General features: G+C 32.9%; 3 protein-coding genes and 1 non-coding gene across 12 annotated transcripts; 1 reads left to right on the forward strand and 3 right to left on the reverse strand.

The window, feature by feature from the left end:
- Positions 1-482: 482 nt before the first annotated feature.
- On the reverse strand, positions 483-2,761 carry LOC131004856 (uncharacterized). 9 transcript variants are annotated; one of them, XM_057931603.1, is made up of 8 exons: positions 2,523-2,760; positions 2,108-2,146; positions 1,992-2,026; positions 1,599-1,670; positions 1,387-1,455; positions 1,171-1,242; positions 798-1,078; positions 483-738 (listed from the first exon to the last, which is right to left on the reverse strand). In XM_057931603.1, exons 2-7 carry the CDS (start codon positions 2,142-2,144, stop codon positions 953-955), a joined length of 411 nt encoding a protein of 136 aa, XP_057787586.1. In that variant the 5' UTR covers positions 2,145-2,146; positions 2,523-2,760; the 3' UTR covers positions 483-738; positions 798-952. The 9 variants fall into 9 exon arrangements, 6 of the variants coding, with proteins under 6 accessions (XP_057787586.1, XP_057787585.1, XP_057787588.1 ...); XM_057931602.1 differs by having other exon boundaries at positions 1,829-2,026; XM_057931605.1 differs by lacking the exon at positions 1,387-1,455.
- A 4,175-nt stretch (positions 2,762-6,936) lies between these two features.
- On the forward strand, positions 6,937-8,808 carry LOC131004859 (60S ribosomal protein L34). Its single transcript, XM_057931609.1, has 4 exons — positions 6,937-7,203; positions 7,301-7,380; positions 8,274-8,383; positions 8,479-8,808. The coding sequence occupies exons 1-4, from the start codon at positions 7,125-7,127 to the stop codon at positions 8,570-8,572; spliced, it is 363 nt and encodes a 120-aa protein (XP_057787592.1). The 5' UTR covers positions 6,937-7,124; the 3' UTR covers positions 8,573-8,808.
- Positions 8,809-11,918: 3,110 nt separating this feature from the next.
- On the reverse strand, positions 11,919-11,998 carry TRNAL-CAG (transfer RNA leucine (anticodon CAG)). Its single transcript has one exon. It is a non-coding gene; the product is annotated as a tRNA-Leu (tRNA).
- Positions 11,999-12,125: 127 nt separating this feature from the next.
- LOC131004860 (protein FEZ-like) lies at positions 12,126-13,870 on the reverse strand. Its single transcript, XM_057931610.1, has 3 exons — positions 13,293-13,870; positions 12,816-13,111; positions 12,126-12,732 (listed from the first exon to the last, which is right to left on the reverse strand). The coding sequence occupies exons 1-3, from the start codon at positions 13,474-13,476 to the stop codon at positions 12,319-12,321; spliced, it is 894 nt and encodes a 297-aa protein (XP_057787593.1). The 5' UTR covers positions 13,477-13,870; the 3' UTR covers positions 12,126-12,318.
- Positions 13,871-21,114: the final 7,244 nt, after the last annotated feature.

Genomic DNA, 21,114 nt, shown 5'->3' on the forward strand with positions numbered 1-21,114 from the left:
ATGCTTAAATTTCGTTGTTTGTTACAATGTGATTTGGAAAGACTTGTTTGAAGATATATTCAATTAGCATTCATCAAAATATTTTCGACGGCCTGCAAAACCTAAATATTCACGAGTTTTATCAAATTTTTTGACGGCCTTCGTATTGTTTACCCATTTATCAGTGACGTTGCTATCTATCTGACATGAGACATCTGCAATTTGTACATATTATGTTCATCACTTTTAATGAGTATGTTCAACGAAATTTATACAGTTTGCAGATATGCATTTCATAAGAAATATGTTCGTAATTGATTAAAAAATAAATACGTGCTCCTTTGGTTCGACAACAATATACTATTAATCAAACTATAAAATCTTAATGAGATTGGCGATCACCATTTAGTATTATTAACACTAACTGGTTCGAAACATGTTTTGACAAATTATGGCTGCATGTATTTCATAAAGTATTTTATATTGCCATAATTCAAGTAAACTGAACAGTAATAAATGAATTTATAGAACAATCTTCATTTTAGTATTTCATTCATATTAATTTTTTACAAGCCTGATGCTAACACACCAATCTATCAAGTTAAATATATATAAACAATTCTGAAGCAGCATCCAAAAATATAGATTCATCAATAAATATTAAACGTCCTTTAAAATTAGCAGCGAGCAACCACACACAACCGCTAAGGGAAAACGGCTCAATCCAATCCAAAATTCTTTAGTAGAGGCAGAAACCATCTGTTCACCAATAAACATAAGTGATTATTCTTTGGCCCATTAAACTAGACAACACTCACCTTTCTTTTCCCTTTATCCCTTTTCGAAGGCACAACAGCAAGATCATCCGCAACTATGATATCATCCATTGGTATTTCTTCCACAACATCAACTCTCCATATATATTAATTCTAAAAGATTAGTTAATAGCACCAAATATAAAACATATGTATATCTATGGCCAATATAACAATAACTTCACCTCATTCTCTGCATTTCTAGATGCACCAACCTTCTCCTTGGGAGGCTGATCTCCATCAGAATGCACCACACCTCGCTCAATATCAATGGTATTAATCTCCTGTTACGTAGTCATAATTTAGTAATGAATACTAATCCGTATGGACTACACCATATTTCTTATTCAGAAGTTTGATTATACACAATACATACTTCAATATTATCTGCAAGGGGAATTTCATCATGATGTGTAGGTAGAGAGCACAAGTCATCAGACCCCATCACCTGTTCCATATATAAAGTTGGAAATTAATATTATGATATCACTTAGCATTCAATACCCTTCCTAAATATAAGAATTTAACCTAGAGTAGTTTGTGCGTAAATAAACAATATAATTTTGTGTAATATGTTGTCAAAACTCCACACCTTGTCCCTTGAACATTTATTTCCCACAGAATGCTCTACAGCATCTTGAAAACTAGTCACATCCATCCCCTGATTTTTAATGAAAGTCGATACTTTATATATTGAACTGACGAAGAACAAATATCGAACATACACATGAAATCAATAAGCAATACTAGCCTTTTAATATGATAAATATCACTCCTACGAACTCTATTATATGAACTACATACCTGAAGATTTTCTAACATAGTAATACCACCATCATTTTTCTGTTGAGCGATTGATCCGTAGGCATTTTCCATCTATTTCCAAAAATATACCAGTGTGACAAGTATATCGAACTTATAACAAGAATATATTGAACTTGTAACAAGAATATATTGAACATGTAATAGTTCACTATATGACATGATGTATTACAAACACTAAATTGTATCTTCTTATTTCATTCTTTATATACCTGGTGCGTTGGTGAATCACAAACACCACCATATGCCCAATCAATTCCATAGAAGTCACCCACGTGTTTACCATGGAAAGTTATGATGAACATAATACCTTTTTGTTATGAACACAACACGCATCTCCACATAAATATACACAATTAAACAAAGTAAACAAACCTCCCCCTCCAATCCATCATCCAATTGAGCAGCAGCTATAGATGCATTCTACGGCGTCATCAATATTACAAAACGAACAGAAGATTCATGAATTCTCTATAAATTCTGACATGTACCTTCTACAATGATTAGTGAGTCCTGGTTCATCGCCATACCTGCCGACAAAAACAATATTGCTTTAAAAAATTTATACCAAAAATTAAGAACAACTATTCAAAAAAGTAGACATATAAGTTCAACCTACTTTTCGATTATATCCTACTTTTGGGTTACCCAAATCCCATTGACATAGTTCTAAAAACTAGCATTAAAAAAAACCACAATTTTCAGGAAAAAAATTGTACTTTTCGAAAGCATCCTCTGATTCCCAAAATTCAATCATACGAAATATATCTACCTAGAAAATGTTGCGATTTTTTTTTTTGTGTCTGCTGTATTAAGATTTTGATTTCGTTTCTCGAAATTTTATGAACAAAATTATGAAAAACAACTGATATTCCGATGCCCATATATCTAATCAAACAATTCTACCTCCAACAGTAGTTCTTTCGCTTGATTGCACTTGTGGTTGGAAGTCGAAGCCGCCGTTGTCGTTTCTCGAACAAGCTCGTTCTACCAGATCTTATAACCAAAAAAATTACAATTTGAAGCTGAAAGTTTTCATAAATTCGAATCTCCATCCGAACGGAAGGTGAAGAAGTCACAGGATCTGATTTGGATTAAGATTATGGACGAATTCTTTGAGACGAATATGACCTTTTACGATTTTAATAAATATTTTAAAGCATATTCAACGAATTAATTATTATAATCTGGAACTAATCTGGTCCGTCAAATTATCTAGATTAAACGGACATGATATATTCTTTATTCTAACTCTTAGAAAGCTTTCTCAATTGAAGCTGACCCTATATATATATATATATATATATTTATCTACTTTATTACAAACACATTTAAAATATTATATAATAACTTCTTAAATTTCATTTTTAGAAAAAATATATCAAGATAACTGAAACGAAGAAGAGAGTAAATAGGATTCAGCTTTCTCCACATTCAATTATAAGAGGGTAGTGAGACAATTCTGATATAAAGGCCTTAGTAATGGATGTGTACTATTTGGCTCCTGTGAAAGTGAAGAAACAAAAGTAGGTTCGATGGAAAAGGGTGGGAGACTCAAAAGTTGATTCAGGAAATCAAAGGTAGACTGTGGAGCTGGAATAAAACTTTTAATATGCTGAATCTGGATTTGGATTTTACCTCTTGGTGCTCAAGTTCCTGTTCGATCTCCTCTTGTATTTATTTATAGGTACTTCTGGTGCATATGATTTTGCTAATGAAAATTTTCTTGACCAAAAAAAACAAAAAAAAATAAAGGCCTTAGTAATGACCATTCTTGTTATCCAAAGTAAAGTTGGGTTAAGTCCAATAAAATATTTTCATGTCCTAATATACTATCACTAATAATAATGCAATCGAACCAGGGGGCTTAGCCCACTGGCCATCGGGTCCTCACTTAAGTGAAGTGACCCGGGTTCGATCCCTCTTGGGAGCGAATTGGTGATGGAGATATAAGGTGGATTTGGTGAATGGAGAGATAAGGTGGTTCTTGGAGTGGATGGGGGAACTAATTACTAACATCTAACATGACTTTGCCCGATAAAAAAAAACTAATAATAATGCAATCGGATCCCCAAGAGACACCAAGCAGTGCGACCTCTTGTGTGTGAACAGTGATTGTGTGTGAACAGTGAGGTCTCGGGTTCAAACCCCACTGCTCCCCCTCCCCAACTCCCCCAAATCAAAAAAAAAAAAAAAAAAAAATGCAATCGGAGAGGTGACCAAGTGAGTCTACTAATAACAAAATACTAGTATAACTAGAGATATAAGTGAGAGGAGGTAGCTTCTGACTTGTGAGTTTGTCGACTAGTTTACACACTAATTAAAATTATTACATTTATCAACAATTTGCAATAATCCAATTTTTTAATAAAAAAGTTATTTTTTTTCTTTTCTACATATACAACTTATAATTAAATTTAATTCTATAATTTTTATATTTTATTAATGATCCATTTCATCCTAAACATATTTCATTTTCCTGTTATTTATTATTGTATTTTAAATAACAAAATATCAAGTGACAATTTTCCATTTGATAAAGAAAGTTATTAGATGAGTTGGTCTACATCATTCTCATACAAATATTTATTCATTTTAAAATATTTTATTTTATTTTATCAATTTTTTTGTCTTATTCTACGAGATTGTTAATAATGATAGCTTAAGTAAATTCAAAATTCAAATCCAAGATTACATATGAATTTTTAGGTTTTTCTCATAGTCTCACGCACACAAAGGAGATGGTCTCTCCTTTGATCTACTCGATATTTTTTGTGCGTATTTATTTGGGTCATGGCTATCATTGAAAGTAGGGTTGGTAATCGGTCCAGTTCGATTATAACATAATCGATTTTTCAGGTGAGGTCTTATCCATTCCACCAACTTATAACTTATGTTTATTTAGAACAAACAATAATTTTATAAAAACTTGTAACTTTATATTTAAAAAAAAAAAAAGAACAACTCTAATAATGAAAGGAAAAAAATCTATATCACAGTTTAATTAACTAAAACAATAAGGGAACATGATGAACTATATCACAATTTAAGCAACTTATGAAAGTGAGTGACCAATACTCTAGAATTTGTTTCGTAAATTGTTTCGAATTTATAAGCATCATGATTAATACTCTTCACATGAAAGGGAAAAATTATATAGCACATGTTTGATGTTTCGTAAGTTGTTTCGAATCAGTTTAAGCAAATTTATAAGTTGTTTCGAATTTGTTTTCACCTACTCTTAATTTCTTTTAATTAATTTATAATTAAATAAATGTATAAATTATTTAATTATATCTAAACCGGTTAATTCGGTTTAACCGACTGGTTACCGATTAAATCGATTAACCGCTTAACATAAAATTCACTAACCGATAACCGAACCGAACCGAAAAATTTATGTTATCGGTTAACCGATTAACCTATTTTTCGGTTCGATTAATACGGTTATAACCGAATAACCGGAACCGATTTACCACCCCTAATTGAAAGTATTTACCTGGTGTCTAAATTTAAAATTAGATCAATAATATTCACTCCACCCACAATAAATGTTTTCCAACTTTTTAAGTACAAGTTTTAAGAAATATTAGGTAAGTGTGTTGTGAGTGAAATTTGGATTCCACATTAAAGATATTATTATGAAACAATGTTTAAAAATATGTAATGAAAGAATGAAGTTTGAGTCTCATATTAATAAATTATGTTGTGAGTGGAGTTTGGAATCCACATTAAAAATATATTATTATGAAATAGTGTTTAAAAATATATAGTGAAAGAATGAAGTTTGAGTCCCACATTAATAAATTATGTTGTGACTGAAGTTTGGTATCCATATTAAAAATATTATTATGGTATAGTGTTTAAAAATGTGTGATGGGAGAGTGGAGTTTGGGTCCCACATTAGTTCATTATGTTATGGGATAGTGTTTAATAATGAAAATGGAACATTTTTTTGTGGAGGTGGTCTCCTGTGCACTCGAGTGTACCGTACATCCGGGTTGTACCCGACCCGAATTCTAATCCAGTTGGACTATCCTAACTCATTTTTTTCTTGAAATGACACAAACACTTTTTTTTATCAGTAAAAAACAGTCTATTCATTAAAATGGGTACCAGAGATACCACATTGAATCAACCATATATTACAAAGGAGAGCAAGTCATTTGTACACCAAGATGACAAGTTCATCTCCTTGTTTAAAATCACAAAATTTTTGTTCCAACACCACAACCTAACTTTAATCTCCATAACAGTGCTATTGATATCCCATGTCTTACCTTCGAACCTACATTCATTCCGTCTCTTCCAAAGTGTCCAGATGGTACATACCCAAATCGCCTTGTCGAACTTCCCGATCTTCTTCCCTGTTCCGGATCTTGCGAACATGTTGAAATGCATTCCAATCGATTGCGGCCGGGCTGTGCTAGTTCCCAGCCATTTTTGGAGCTCGTTCCACACCGCCTCTACTTTCTTGCAATGAAGAAAAATGTGGTTAGACGACTCACTTTGAAGCTGGCACGCGTTGCACTTGGATTCTTCATCTCTCAGGATTACGTTCCTCTTCCTCAAGTTTTCACAAGTCGGAATTCTATTCTCAGAACTCTCCAAGCTGTAATTTTTTCTTTGTGAGTAGCAGGAGTTCCTCTTCCTCAAGTTTTCTTTGTGAGTAATTTTTTCTTTGTAATTGTTTTGCTCTTTTTTTTTATGTTCTGAACTCTTGGGTACTCCTGGTACCTCATCTTTTTATAATTGATTTCTCTTGCCTGATCAAAAAAACAAAAGGAGTTGTCCACACCTCCAAAAAAGCCTCCCTATCTGTGCGTGGTGACGGGTTCACGTTTTTGGATGACTTAATGGATCCAACACCAACTATCTTCACCACCTGCACACGGAGCACATGGAGTAACAAAGGTCGTTAGTTGATTGACTGCCTCACCTTCTCTCTCGAACAATTCCTGTCTCCATTTCATCTCCCAAACCCAGACTCCGTTTTTCCATTTCCCCCAATCACCAATGCAAGCTTCCTTATTGGCGCTAAGTTGGAATAATCTAGGGAAAACAAACTTAAGTGGTTTCGACCCCAGCCATCTATGACACTAACACTAACATAATTTTGGAATGACACTAATACTATTTCAAAAATATCAATAACACTATTTTGTTTTAAAAATGACACTATTTCGAAAATATCAATTGGATTAGATTTAGGTCAGGATCCGAGTCGGGTATGATCCGTGTGTACCGTACTCCCTAGTGTACATGAGATTTTGTGTTTTTTGTGAACGTATTGAAATGACAAAAAAAGAACATTGATCGTGGACTGATAGAGTAAATTCTTAATCATCAACCCCAATATAAATAAATTAAAAAGTCAAGTAAAGTAGACCCAATTTCTAGGGTTTTGACTACTATCTTGCTATATAATTTTATCATTGTTGCAAACCTCCCTCTGCGCCTATCTTATCCAAGCAGTAAAGAAAGAGAGATTTGGAATAGCGCACGAAAATGGTGCAGCGACTCACTTACCGGAAACGCCATAGCTACGCAACCAAATCCAATCAACACAGAGTTGTCAAGACTCCTGGTAATTTTTTAATTTTTTTTCGAATCATTTTTCCCATGATTTACTCTGTTGTCGTTTCTTCACGATTTTGTTGTTGTTGTTTCCTCGATCAAATTAGGAGGGAAATTGGTGTACCAGACCACGAAGAAGAGAGCTAGCGGACCCAAATGTCCCGTCACCGGCAAGAGAATCCAAGGGGTATTTGCTTAGATGCGATTAATCCATTTGTTTATCAATTTTTTTTCTCAATTAATGCTATGATTATTGGAAATTAGGGCAAAATGATGGATATTTATTTTACATGCTAATTCGGTAAATGGATTTCACTTCCTCTCCTGCAGTTAATTGTAGTTTTATGGTTATATTGTTGCGAGATGATTATCTTAAATGCTTTGTGATCCTTGTGTGTCAGCTTGAGCTCTTTCAAACTTAAACTCATGTACTGCCTTGGTTATTCTTGGTGGGTAGTTTACACTAGTTCAGTTACGGTTGTTTACGAGTCGTGAAGTTGATGATTCCATATGGATATGGTTTAACTATTATGTAGAATTTCGACATGCGAAGATAAGTTGTTGATGGGAATGGGTATGTCATGTTACTTTACATAAGATTGGGGCTCAATGGTCTACGTATGACAAACAAGACTTTGCTTACTTCCATGATGTTTTCGTTGTTGGTAATGTACTTGTTGCCTTCATCTGCCAATCTTTTCTTCTTTTCCAATTCATACTTGTGGAAATGAGTAATGAGTTTTTAAAAAGGTTATTGATCGATGATCTCAGTTATGCCTTTTGTCATGAAACTGGTGTTATATCGACTTAATGTTCTTCCATTTTTCCTCGTCACATTTTTCTTGATGCACATTTCTTGTATTGTGAAGATACTAATGTTCTCCAGCATATTGTAGATGCCACTCTTTTTAGGGATTGACTGCATTTCTTTCCGAACTGCCCTAGTTTGTGAATAATTCTTGAAGTGGCTTATCATTTGATAAGAAGTTATCTATTCCATGTAACTTGGAAGCTATTTGATTTTCATTCAATTTGGGGGCATGTCAGAGAGATGAATTATGAATTTGTGTTCTCCTTCAGATTCCTCATCTTAGACCAGCGGAATACAAGAGGTCTAGGTTATCCAGAAACCGCAGGACTGTGAACCGTGCTTATGGTGGTGTATTATCTGGAAGTGCAGTGAGGGAGAGGTTCGTTTCACTTCCGATCTGAGATCTCATTGTTTTCCAGAACCATCTTTTGTAATGCTGAGACCAATTAATTGAATCTTTTCCATTTCTACTAGGATTATCCGGGCCTTCTTGGTGGAAGAGCAAAAAATTGTGAAGAAGGTTTTGAAGATACAAAAGGCAAAGGAGAAAACAGCTGCAAAGAGCTAAACTTAATGCAATGCTAAGCAGATTGCCCTATCATTATATATTTGCTTAAGTTTTACCTATGATGATGTTGAAAATGATTTCAAATGGATTAGTTTGGTTCACCAGTTTAGAAATATATCATCCGCCGACACAATATTTCATCGTTTTTGAATGATTATTATGCTCAAAACTGGATAAGCACTGTGATGCAACTTTTGTGTTCTCTATTAAAGCAGCGGCTCCTTCATCGTTGTATATTTTCTTTTGGCGTTGTTTGCTTTGAAAATGTGCTTAATTTTGCTGTTATTTGGGGGATAATTGTTTCAGTTTAATAAATTTTCCTGCTTGTACATTTCTCTCTTTGGGTTCTGATTCTACTATTTCAGAATGCGTTTTAAGATTATTTACCTTGAAATTTTTAAAGTTTGGTAAATTTTGCAAATACATCATTTTTAAATTGTATCAAATTTTTACAGCAATTTTTGACCTATTTGTTGTTAAGATATTGCCAATGTTTTGGAAAAAAAAAATTAAGTCGTAAATCTCTGGCTGGAGTATGCTGAAATGGCGTCTTTTTTTGGTGTCGATTAAGCCAATTTGATGAAAATCGACAAGATTTCATAATTTTTTTAGCCAATTATCTGCATGCCTACATTCATTTGGAGATATTTGAACACGAAAAATATTTATCGATAGAGCCTTGCAAATGATTTTTCTGTCAGCTCATTGACATTGGTTTTTCCATTTTGTGGTTAGTGAGAAAGCTTGCTTCTTGGATTTTCAATGAAACTGGCAATGATTGGTAAGTAGAGTTATTATAAGAATTATAATAAAAGGATTGGGGCTAATGCTTTTCTCTTTTAATTTTTTTTTTTGATCAGTAAAGTAAAATTTTTATTGAAAGAAAAGGGATCAAGGCATCAGGAATGCCAATCAAAACAATAAAACAAGTTTAAAATCTTTGGAACACCAAGAAGTAAAAGGAATCCCTAACTCCACGATTTTGTAGGCCTCGTTCCAGCTCCAAAGTCTCCCCTTAATCTGTAAGACAAGTCTATCAATATCTCAAGCCTTGTCCTGAAAACGACTACCATTCCTGCTTTCCCAGAGCAACCACACTGTTCCCACCCACAAAGCTTTAAGCAGTCTTCTTTCTCTCTTCTTTTTTCCAGCCGCAATGAAAGAAATGAAGTGTTGAAAGATATCTCTCGGAATTGCCGTTTTGATGTCGAGCCATTGAAAGATCTGGTCCCACACCGCCGCTGCTTTCGGGCAATGGAGGAACATGTGTTCCGTCGTTTCCTCACTAGAAACACATGCATTGCACCATCTCTCCTCCACGCTGATCTGGACATTTCTTCTACTCAAATTATCACATGTTGCCAATCTGTTTCTAAGACATCTCCATGCCGTCACCTTGGCTTTATTTGGTGTTGGGGCCTTCCAAACCTTTGCCATCTCCAAAGGTAAAACTTGTTGGTCCTGTCTTGTTTTTGCCACAATTTCATATGCCGACTTGATTGTGAAGCATCCATCTGTTGTCACATTCCAGTTCCATCTGTCTGTTTCATCTACACAAGGAGCAAAATCAGCAATCACCAACCGGAGATCCTCCACAAGCCCTTTCTCCCTCTCCCTTAACTCCCTCCTCCACTCCACCCTCCAAACCCACGACCCTCCCTCCCAAAACCTGCTTTCACCAACCAGCCTTTTTTTGTCCAGGCTCAAATTATACAATCTCGGAAACACAAACTTAAGGGGTTTGTCTACCGCCCACACATCCTCCCAGAAGCTGGTCTCAAGTCCATCCCCAATTCTTCGCCTCAAATTATTGATGAACCACCGATCTCTCCTTCCTCCTCCCTTATCCACAATTTTTTGCCACCACCCTTTCTGTCCACCTCTTCCCGCCACCGAACATTCTCCCCCTTTCCCCCACACTAGCTCCCCATAAAGCGATTTGATCACCCTTACCCAAAGAGCTTTCCCCTCCCCCAAAAACCTCCAGAGCCATTTACTTAACAGCACCTGATTGAGCCAATCGATATTCCGGAACCCCAGACCTCCTGAATCCTTGTTGAGACACAAGGCATTCCACTTAAACCAAGTGATAACCCCCGTCTGTGTACCTCCTCCCCACAAAAATTTTGAGAACAGTGAATTAAGCTCCTTACTCACTGCTTTAGGTATGAAAGCGAGGGATAATTGATAGACCGGGATGGATTGCAAAACCGACTTGACTAGAGTAATTCGTCCTGCCAGCGAAAGATGTCTCTTCTTCCAGCTTGCCACTTTGTCTGAAACCTTTTCAACCAAAAACTTCCAATCTCCAACACCATTGCTGCACCCCCCCACTTTAGTACCCAAGTAGTTACACGGAAAGGATCTGATCTTGCACATGAGGAGCGATGCCCATCTCCTCTCAACTGCTTCATCCACTCCCACTGTCAGAAGACAACTTTTGTCGAAATTTACAGCTAAACCCGAGACGAACTGGAAGAGAATCAGGAGTTTCTTCACGCTCTCCAAATTTCTGTCATCTGCCTCCAACAAGAAGATAGTATCGTCCGCGTACTGTAGATGTGAAATGGGCACTTTATCCTTGCCAATCTTCGCCGGAACCAGGAGCTGCCTCTCCGCTGCTCTTTCAATGAACTCGTTGAGGCCTTCTGCCACGATAAGGAAAAGGAAAGGTGACAACGGGTCACCCTGTCTCAAACCTCTCTCCATTTTGAAGTCTCCCGTCGATGACCCGTTCACCAATACATTTGCCGTTCCAGATTCCAGACTCCCTTTAATCCACTTCCTCCAAACTCCGTCAAAGTTAAGTTGATTGAGAAGCATATCCAAGAAATCCCATTGCACAGAGTCGTATGCTTTTGCGAAGTCAATCTTGAAGAAAATACGGCCTACTCTCTTCTTTTTTGCCTAAAAAATAGCTTCATTCAGGAAAATACGGCTTTTCTCTTTTAATTAAGTCTCGACATTCATAGTTTGGAGTTAAATACTAAACTAAAACAAAACAATACTAACATTTATCAATCTTGAAGAAAATACGGCCTACTCTCTTCTTTTTTGCCTAAAAAATAGCTTCATTCAGGAAAATACGACTTTTCTCTTTTAATTAAGTCTCGACATTCATAGTTTGGAGTTAAATACTAAACTAAAACAAAACAATACTAACATTTATCAGTTTATGCATATATGTTAAATCCTTTGAACTCTACACATTAATTTTATTGTGTAAACTTTTGTGAAGACAGAAATTAAAGAGGAAATTTGTGAAGATAGAAAAGAGGGGAAAGTGTCGAAAAAATTAAAGAAAAAAATATAAAGTATCAAAAAATTAAAGGAAAAAAAATAATATTGTCAAGAGTGGGATTTGAACCCACGCCCTTTCGGACCAGTACCTGAAACTGGCGCCTTAGACCGCTCGGCCATCTTGACTTATTGATAATTATTTACAACATCATTTATAACCTCATACTCAACTTGGAATTCTTGGTGCATGAAAATCTTGTGGTTTAGCAACAAAAATGGATCAATCAAACTACAGAAGAAGAAACAATAAAAATATGACAATTTAGTTACGATCATCATATTTGTTTGAACAATAATACAATGGTTGAGAGAGAAGTAACTGTACACAGCAGCAAAATGCAAAAATAGTTTCTATACAAGCTCCGCCTTCCCAAAAACAGAGCTGGAAACGAAACTATTACAACCTTCCTTCACACACACACACACATATATAGATATAAAGAAACCTATATATAACACTTGTTGGTGGAGTAGGTGGTGGACGACATCTCGCTCGGACACGGCGGCGATTCCCACGGCAGATTCGGCGGCAGGCTGAACGGGAACCCCATCGACCTTATATTCTCCCACACATTCTTTCTCAACCCCCCTTCTTCCTCCTCCACGCCGCTGAACTGGTGGTCGGCGGCGGGTTGGTTGAAGAACATGGATGTCAGGTCGGCCGTGCCTCTGTTGTCGGAGAAGACGAGGTTTCCGCTGAAGTTAATGGGGTCGTTAACGTTGTTGTCTGAGGTGAAGTTCGTGTAGGTGAAGGCGTCCGGCGACGTCGTTTCCGCGAGCGAAGCTGCCCACGTGTGTGAGAGACCTCTGTTTGCTGTCGAATTCGCTTTCTTGAAAATCCTGCAAATGGCCCATGAATCCTGCCCATGAAAAAGAAAAAGTTGATGGGAAAAATATATAGTTTGATTGAGAAAGAAAAGTAAGTGGGGGCCACGTTTGTTACAGTTGGCGGGAGGGTCTTGGGCGGCGGACCGGCGGCGGCGGCGGTGGAGGAGGGGAGGCGGAACTCGTGCATCATCCAATCGGTTTTGATGCCTTTGGCGGCTCTGCCTCTGTAGAAGACGAGGGACTTCTTGAGTCCGATGCACTTGGGGCCGCCGGAGGAGTAGATCGGCCGGTCGGTTCCGGTGGCCTTCCAGAAGCCGGAGCCCGTCACGCGATTCGGCCGCGTGCTGTTTCGGTATTTCCGGTCCCTTGGGCAGTAGAAGTACCATTCTTTCTCCCCCGTTGAAGCCAGCTCTGCCCCCAAATTAATCAAGAATTCATTAGTTCTTGTTAATCACTAGTTGTTCTTGCTAAGCATGATTAGTTAGTTAATTAAGCCACTTGATCTTGCTAAGCATGTTGAGAGAAGTGATTCATTAGATGATCATCTAGAAAAATAATGATGGCCAAATAGTAAGAACACATATTTTCTTACTTGGAAGGTCCCATGGATCATACTTGTATATATCCACTTGCTTAATGAGCTCAATTGGAAGAGTTCGATGTTGAAGCTTCCTCTTGAGATAGAACTCAACGAGTTCTTCATCAGTCGGGTGAAACCGGAACCCCGGTAGCATGATATCGTCCACACACCTGTCGGACTCGTTCTTTGCATCCATGGGAGAGAGACAGAGAGGGAGAGGGTTAAGTTCTAACCTTTGAAGGAAGAGGAGTTGTGTTCTTAAAAAATGGAACTAGAGAACCTAAGTCAAGGCCATGGACTTGTATATGAAGGTTTGCTAGAATGTGATTAATTCATAGAGATCCAAATTTGTGATCTCTATGATTGATTTTTGTGTATGGGGATATGCTATATATTTTTCTCTCACATGCTCTTAGTTTGGATGCTTCTCCTTTTTATCTTTACTAGAATCAAAAGGCTAGGAGACAAATCACCCTTCTATTGCACAAATTAGTTTAGTTTATATCTAGTTGTTTAATGTGGGTGTTGATGTGTTGTGTTTGAACAATACCTTGGTGGCCATGCATATGTGTATTTTGAAAATTGCAAGAATTTAATGAGAAGATTAAATAGTGGTTTGATGATATCATTGGATCTACAAAAGTTGAGCTTCTATTCCATTCCTTGCATCATTCTTTTATCCAAGAAGTGAACACGTGACTTGTCACTGTAACTCGATGTGAAGATTCCTTAAATTTTACTTCATCTTGTAGGGAAATAGGGATTTGCCTCTTGATTGCATGCCCAATTGCACTAGCTTCTTTAAAGATATGAGTAATTACCTTTATGGTCTTCCTCTCTCGCCTTAATTTTCACATTTTATTTTATTCATAATCATATGTATTAGTGTTAGTGTTAGTGTTAGTGTTAGTGTTACGTTCGAACTCATAATCTCTTATTCCAATCCATTTTTACTTTGCAACCCTAAGAGGGTGTATATTATGAATTTCCATTTAATGGGTTTTAACTTGATTAGAAAATTTGTGGTCTCTTGAGATTTTGATCCATGTACATATATTCTAATTACCATGGGATTTAAGCTCCCAACAAGCACATATTAATTTTCCTTTTATAGAATCTTTAAGATATCGCTTGAAAATTATACTCCCTCCGTCCCAACTTTTTGTATCCACTTTTAGTAGTAAATACTACTAAAAGTGGATACAAAAAGTTGGGACGGAGGAAGTATATAACTTCGAAGAAAATTCCCTATACACGAGAGATTTTTTCTGCATTTACCGTGCAAATATAGAACTATACATAATCATAACCATATTTTGAAGCACACTCCCATATTTTCATATATATGGTGTATCCACCCGAATTAAATTCTAATTATATAATTAATAAATTTTAATTACTAATAAACCTTGATTATAAATTAATAGATCCAAATTGAAATGACCAATTATAGAATTTATTACTCCCTCCGTCCCAATAGTAGTGTCCCATAACTTTTCGGCACAGAGATTAAGAAATGTGTAAAAAGTAAACAAAGTGTGTTGATGAAAATTATTTAAATATTAGGTATAGAGAGAGAGAGAATATCTTGCCAAAAATGAAATGTGACATTTGTATGGGACGTCTCAAAAAGGAAAATGAGACGTTACTATTGGGACGAATGGAGTAATATATAATTAATAATAAATTAATACTAAAACATTTATAGACATTTTTACGCAAGTTTTTGCGTTTAATTTTTTATAAGTACGATATAACTATAGTGACATAATTAACTATTGAACGTCGCTTCCGGATACAAAAACATCAAATTTGAAGGCGAAGTTGTGAAAGTTCGATGTTTGCATGCTTAAGTATACTTGCTGATTATGGTTAGGCAAACAGTATTAATTATTGCCTAAGTGGCATCATTTGCCTTTAATGGGAAAAAAAACCCATTATATTGCTAACCAAACTTCAAGAAATAAGCAGTTGAACTACTAGCGTTGACTGCTTGACTAAAAGTGGAATCTTATGTAATAACCAAAAAAAAAAAACTTACTATTATCTAACAAAATATTGTATAAAAGACAGATTAACATTAATCAGTAGATAAAGAAGCTTCTTTGTGGATCTTGTTGTTTGATTGAATTTAAGGGCCATATTTGTGGAAATTGGCAAGAATCAAGAATGTATATGCCATTGACTCGTAAATTAATTGGACAAAGGTTCTCACTGTCACAGAAATGATTTATAAACGGAACATACACTTTGTAGTTCTGTATTACTTTTCAAAAAAATACTCCCTCCGTTCACAAAATGAGTACTCATTTATGGACGTCACGGATTTTAAAAAATATATTAGTGTAGTATGAATAACATAAGGGTGTATTAATTATAGGGTTGTGAAGAGTACACTTGTTAAAAGGGGAAATAGGTACTCATTTTATGGACGGACGAAAAAAGAAATATGAGTACTCATTTCGTGTACAAATGGAGTATAATACTAATATTGAATATTGCAATAAATCTCCGTATAATTTCTTTATGTTGTGTCCTTTGTGTATTTTATTGTATAATTATAAAATTAAAGTATAAAAAATTGTAGAAGCACAAGTGCACAACCACACTAAAGCTGCAGAATTCTCGAGATTTTGCAATTATTTAGTGTACTTATTTTACAAATTAAATTACAAAAAACTGTCATTAATTCAAAATATAGTAGTACTCCCTTCATCTCAACGAAAGCGGTGCGTATTCTTTTTGAGCCGTCTCAATGAAAATGGTGCATTTCCTTTTTTAATAATAATTTTACACTACAAACAACGTGGCTTCACACACTTTTACTCTACAATCTTATTCTTCTTAAATTATGTGTCGAAAAAAAGCGCACCGTTTTTATTGGAACGAAGGAAGTATAATTTATGTGTGATTATTTTTATGAGTTTACGAGTCGTATTTGGCTAAAAGCGAACAAGCGAATAAATGGCGGCAAGAAATCTGAAGTCAAATTTGAAAGGGGCCAAGGTGAAATTCCCCAAAAATTTTGTTCTTGTTTAAAAATTTAAGATTTTTTTTTGTCTGTTTTTACCATTTGTGGGGCTGTTCCTTGGCTTTCCCAATTCATGCGTGCAAACTAAATAATATTCAGTCAATTTCTTACCACCTAAGTTACATTCATCTCCTCCATTTATGTGAATTTCGATTTTCACCCCTTTCTATTCTAATATGAATATCTAGGCTTGTGCATCAATTTCGTGCTAAGTTCCCAAAACAACATTTGGTTAATGCATTTTGCATTGTGTAATGTGTAAATGTGATAAGAAAAACCTTCATTAGTTTTGATTTGGAAAATATGAGTAATTCTAATCCGAGTGAAGTTTCATATCAAGTTATTTCGAATAAAATAAACGGTTAATTACATAATAATGAACGAACTTTGAGTTTAGTTTTTGGTTGCATTTCAAACTTTCTCAATAGATTAATTAATGAGTCAAATATCAAATAGGTTATTTAGAGATATTAGCAAAAAGAGCCTACATTGTATGCATAATCAATATTATTTTATTTATAAAATAAAAAATATAAATATGATATTTATTATATTTAAATTTTTAATTAGCAATTGGGTCTATTTGATTTTATATCTATTGTAAAACCTCTTTACAATAATACTCAATTAAATTAATAAACTCTATAAACTAATAAATTTATTTGATAAAGTAATAAAATAATTTTTTAGAGAACCCCTTTATAAATATATAGGTCTTAGGTCTTGTTAATATTATAAATTAATAATAATTAAAATATAACAATTATAAATATTATGGTAACTTATATGAACTTATTGTTGAATCATCTTCAACTTTATCATCATTATGATATTCAGTAATATTAGTTACAATGAATTCATAGATACATGAATTTATTTAATTTAAATATTATCTTTCATTTGTTTGTATCTATTTTAAATTATTAATTTATCAATATATATATGTTAATATATCTAAATTAATAAAATCCTTAGGTCCAAAACTTTTCCATTTATGTAATTAAGTAGATAGATTTTATAGGATATTTATCTATTTCAAGATTCTAAATAGAATTTCAGATATATATTAATAGATTTTAGACAACGTAATATAATTAATTAATACTATATTTTTATAAGTAATTTAATTAATATCTAATGAATTAATATATTCTTTTAAATATACAATATATAATTTTCACAAGTACCCTCAAAATTAAATATGTAATAAGTATATAATAGGCAATCTATATTTTGTGCCCAAGACACTTTTTATATTTGTATAGATTAACACTTAATTAATACCTTACACGGTTACACCTTTTCTAAGCTTAAAAAATGGGATATTGTATGTTGGAAATAAATATACAAATATATTTTTATGAAAATAACATATACTTATATGTTCGTTTTAGCAAAAACATATATTTATATGTTGTTGTCATATTAATTAAATGGTAAAAAAAATATTACGTTAACTGACAAGAATATAAAACTCACCTCAAAAAACTTGCTTGAATTGAAAAAAAATTCTAAAAGCTAATTAATGAAATTGAGAAGGAGGAAAGTTCATGTTGTAATTGTTAATTGAACCAAAGGAAGGGTGTGGATGTTTTTTTTTTTAATTATTATTTTTTAGATTAGTAGGAAAATTTTAACTTATACATATGGAGATTTGATGTTTAATTACAAACGTTCCATGTGGATATAACTAGTCCATGTAACAAAAATAATTGACTTAGTGGCTGTGCTCTAGAATGTCTGGACATGAATTTATTCAAACATTGATAAATTTTGGTTTGGTGATATAGTGATTTTGGAATATGTCATCTCAAATTATTTTACATACCGAATCACATTTTTCCTTGATCGATCCAAATTAGCCAATCACTAATAATTCCAAAATTAAGTATATACTAGTATGTGCCCGCTCGTGCGATGCACGACCATCATCGAAATTGAACGATAATTTAAATAAATAAATAAAAATGTTAAACATAATATATATATATATATATATATATATATAAGTAAATATAAACATAAATGATCTCAATAACAAATAAATTATTCACAATATAATCTCAATAAAAATATCAATCTGAAAACATTCGAATTTTCAATTATTGAAATAGCAATTAATTGATTTAATTGATAATGTGTATAAATTTATAAATAAATAAATTATGAAATATCAAAAGCAAGTATAGATGATAATGAGTATCATTATGGATCATATAATATTCTAAGATGTACAAAACTATTTATTTACATATAGTATAACTGTAGTTTAATATAGTTTTCGAATGCATATTTATGAGGTCATTTTGTTTATGCTCAAATTTTAAAATAAAGTTACAATGTATACATTTTTTTTTTCAATTGGAAAGTGAAAAAATAAAGGGTTTAACATGAGATATGTGTCGTTCATTTTCCAAAATAAAATGTATACAATTTCAGTAAATTTAAATAAATGTGCTACTAAAAAATTAAACTCTTCAATTTACTTTTATTTTTTATTTTTAAAGAAAATCGATAATGGTTCTCTAATTACTGATTTTCCAATGAGTAATTTTGAAGCTTAAAAATTCGATTTTTAAGATATACTATATATTAGTTATTTATCTACAAATTTATATTAATATAAAGTTGACCTTTAAAAAAATATTTTTAAGCTAAAGATTTCTAAAATGAACAAATATAAGTTTCATCATTGTAATTGCATTAAAATGATATAATAAAAATATAAATAGTAAAATATAAAAAATACTGATTTATAGTAAAAACATAAAAAATAAAATAAAAAAATATGGAAAAAGGAATGAAAGAACCGTGAATTTTAAAAAAATGAGAAATGAGAGAGGAGATGATAGAGGAGAGAAGAGAGAGGAGAGAGAAAAAAATAATTTGGTGACTTTAAACTATAATAACTTATTGGTTTTAAATTTATTTTTTATAATTTTTACATCAAATTAAAGATATCGTCATTATCTTTAATTTAACATCCATATTGAATATTTTTTTATAAATTAAAGTTGATGAATTTAAAAGAAAATCAAATTGAATAAATATATTTGAATAGTGTTTTCTAAGTAATTAATATATTTTGTTGAATTAGTGTGAACGTGTGAAATGAGTTAGTGGTGTTAATAATTTTTTTAACCTTCATATTAAAAGTATTATCAAAATTGCCATTCAAATCAATTTCAAATTGATTTGAAATCAATTTCTAATTGCAAACTGCTGTTTTAATATAGTATAGATTGGTTTCTTAAATTAAATTTAAATCTTTAATTTGAAAAAGAAAACAACCTCTCGCACATCACACACTATAATTTGGTTCGTTCTTTAAGATTCATTTTCCATGATTAATGAACATACACATCATAATACTTACTAATTAGCAGCCAACCAAAAAAAAAAAAACTTAATTAGCATTAAAATATTAATCATTTTTGCTTTCATTCCATATCATATTGAGCAAGGTTAGTACCACTAGCAAGTCTAATTATCGTGATTGTAAGCAATCGAGATTAATTAAGTGTTTCTGGATAAACCTAAGTTAGAAATAAAATTTGAAATTAAAGATGTTGGAAATAAAATTTGAAATTAAAGATGACCCAGTTAAAACCGGATTCTTCAAAACAAGAATTTGAGTTTGTAAAATTTAAAACTCGAACTAGTCTTGTTTAAATCTGCAAGTAAACAAGAATTTGAGTTTGTAAAATTTAAAACTCGAGCTAGTATTGTTTAAATCTGCAAGTCAAGGTTTAAAAAATGATTTAATCACGTAAATCATAGATTAGTATGATGAACGCTCTAATGTGAAAGTTTGATTTAGTGTTAGAATAAACGAGGAAAAGACAATAAAAAAGTTGAGATGGAAGTCGACAATTGTACTTAAGCCAAATCAATGTTAAATATTGACATTAGATAAAATCTAAAAAAATGAAACAGAATAATGAAGAATATATAAGTGGCTTAGCCAACCCTGATTAGTTGATTGGATTTGAGGCAAAATATTGAATTTGGGATCTAATTAACAATATTAATGACTTAATCATAATTAACTGCTGATGGGATCTTGGAAACAAATGGTTCCTGATTTCTAAATTAGATTTGGATTACGCAATGACAGTGATACAATTTGATTGCCCTAAAAAAACAAAACGAAAAAAATTATACAATTCTATTTGTAAATAATGTATGCGTGGCATCATTCAACTCTCTCTCTCTCTCTTAGTGTAGAAAGTAAATTTCATAATCTCATTTAGTCTTTATCACCTGTCCCTAATTAGTCAATATCATCTAATCAATCTTGATTATGTTCAGACCTAATGACTGATTTATAAACATTATTGAGAAAAAGGAAAGACGAATAATCATATCATATTTGATATTAAATGTGAACAACATCATAAATCTTACTTTCGTTTCACATTTACCCAAATGAAAGAGGGGAAAAAAAAGGCTAGTCATCATCATCTGTTCAATTTTTTTTTCTTATGTCAGGTTCATTTCATTTATATTTTTTAAAGATAATATTGTGTTGTGCATATGATTTACTTTTTATCAAATAACTTAACTGCATTGATAGATCACACGATATATTCTATTTACATTTTATTGTATTAAAACTATCGTTTTTTTTTTTCTTGAGAAAAATTTTAACACTCGTTATTGATGATATAAAACACGAAATTGTTAAATTAAGGATATAGATTTGTATGAAAGGTAAGGCCCCAAATTTGTCGCTTAACATGGTGCTCACTTCCTCTACAAATATACTAAATAATTTATATTATTTGAGAATAAATGATGGGC

Source organism: Salvia miltiorrhiza, unplaced genomic scaffold, assembly GCF_028751815.1.
Source record: "Salvia miltiorrhiza cultivar Shanhuang (shh) unplaced genomic scaffold, IMPLAD_Smil_shh original_scaffold_464, whole genome shotgun sequence".
NCBI classification, from domain to species: Eukaryota; Viridiplantae; Streptophyta; class Magnoliopsida; order Lamiales; family Lamiaceae; genus Salvia; species Salvia miltiorrhiza.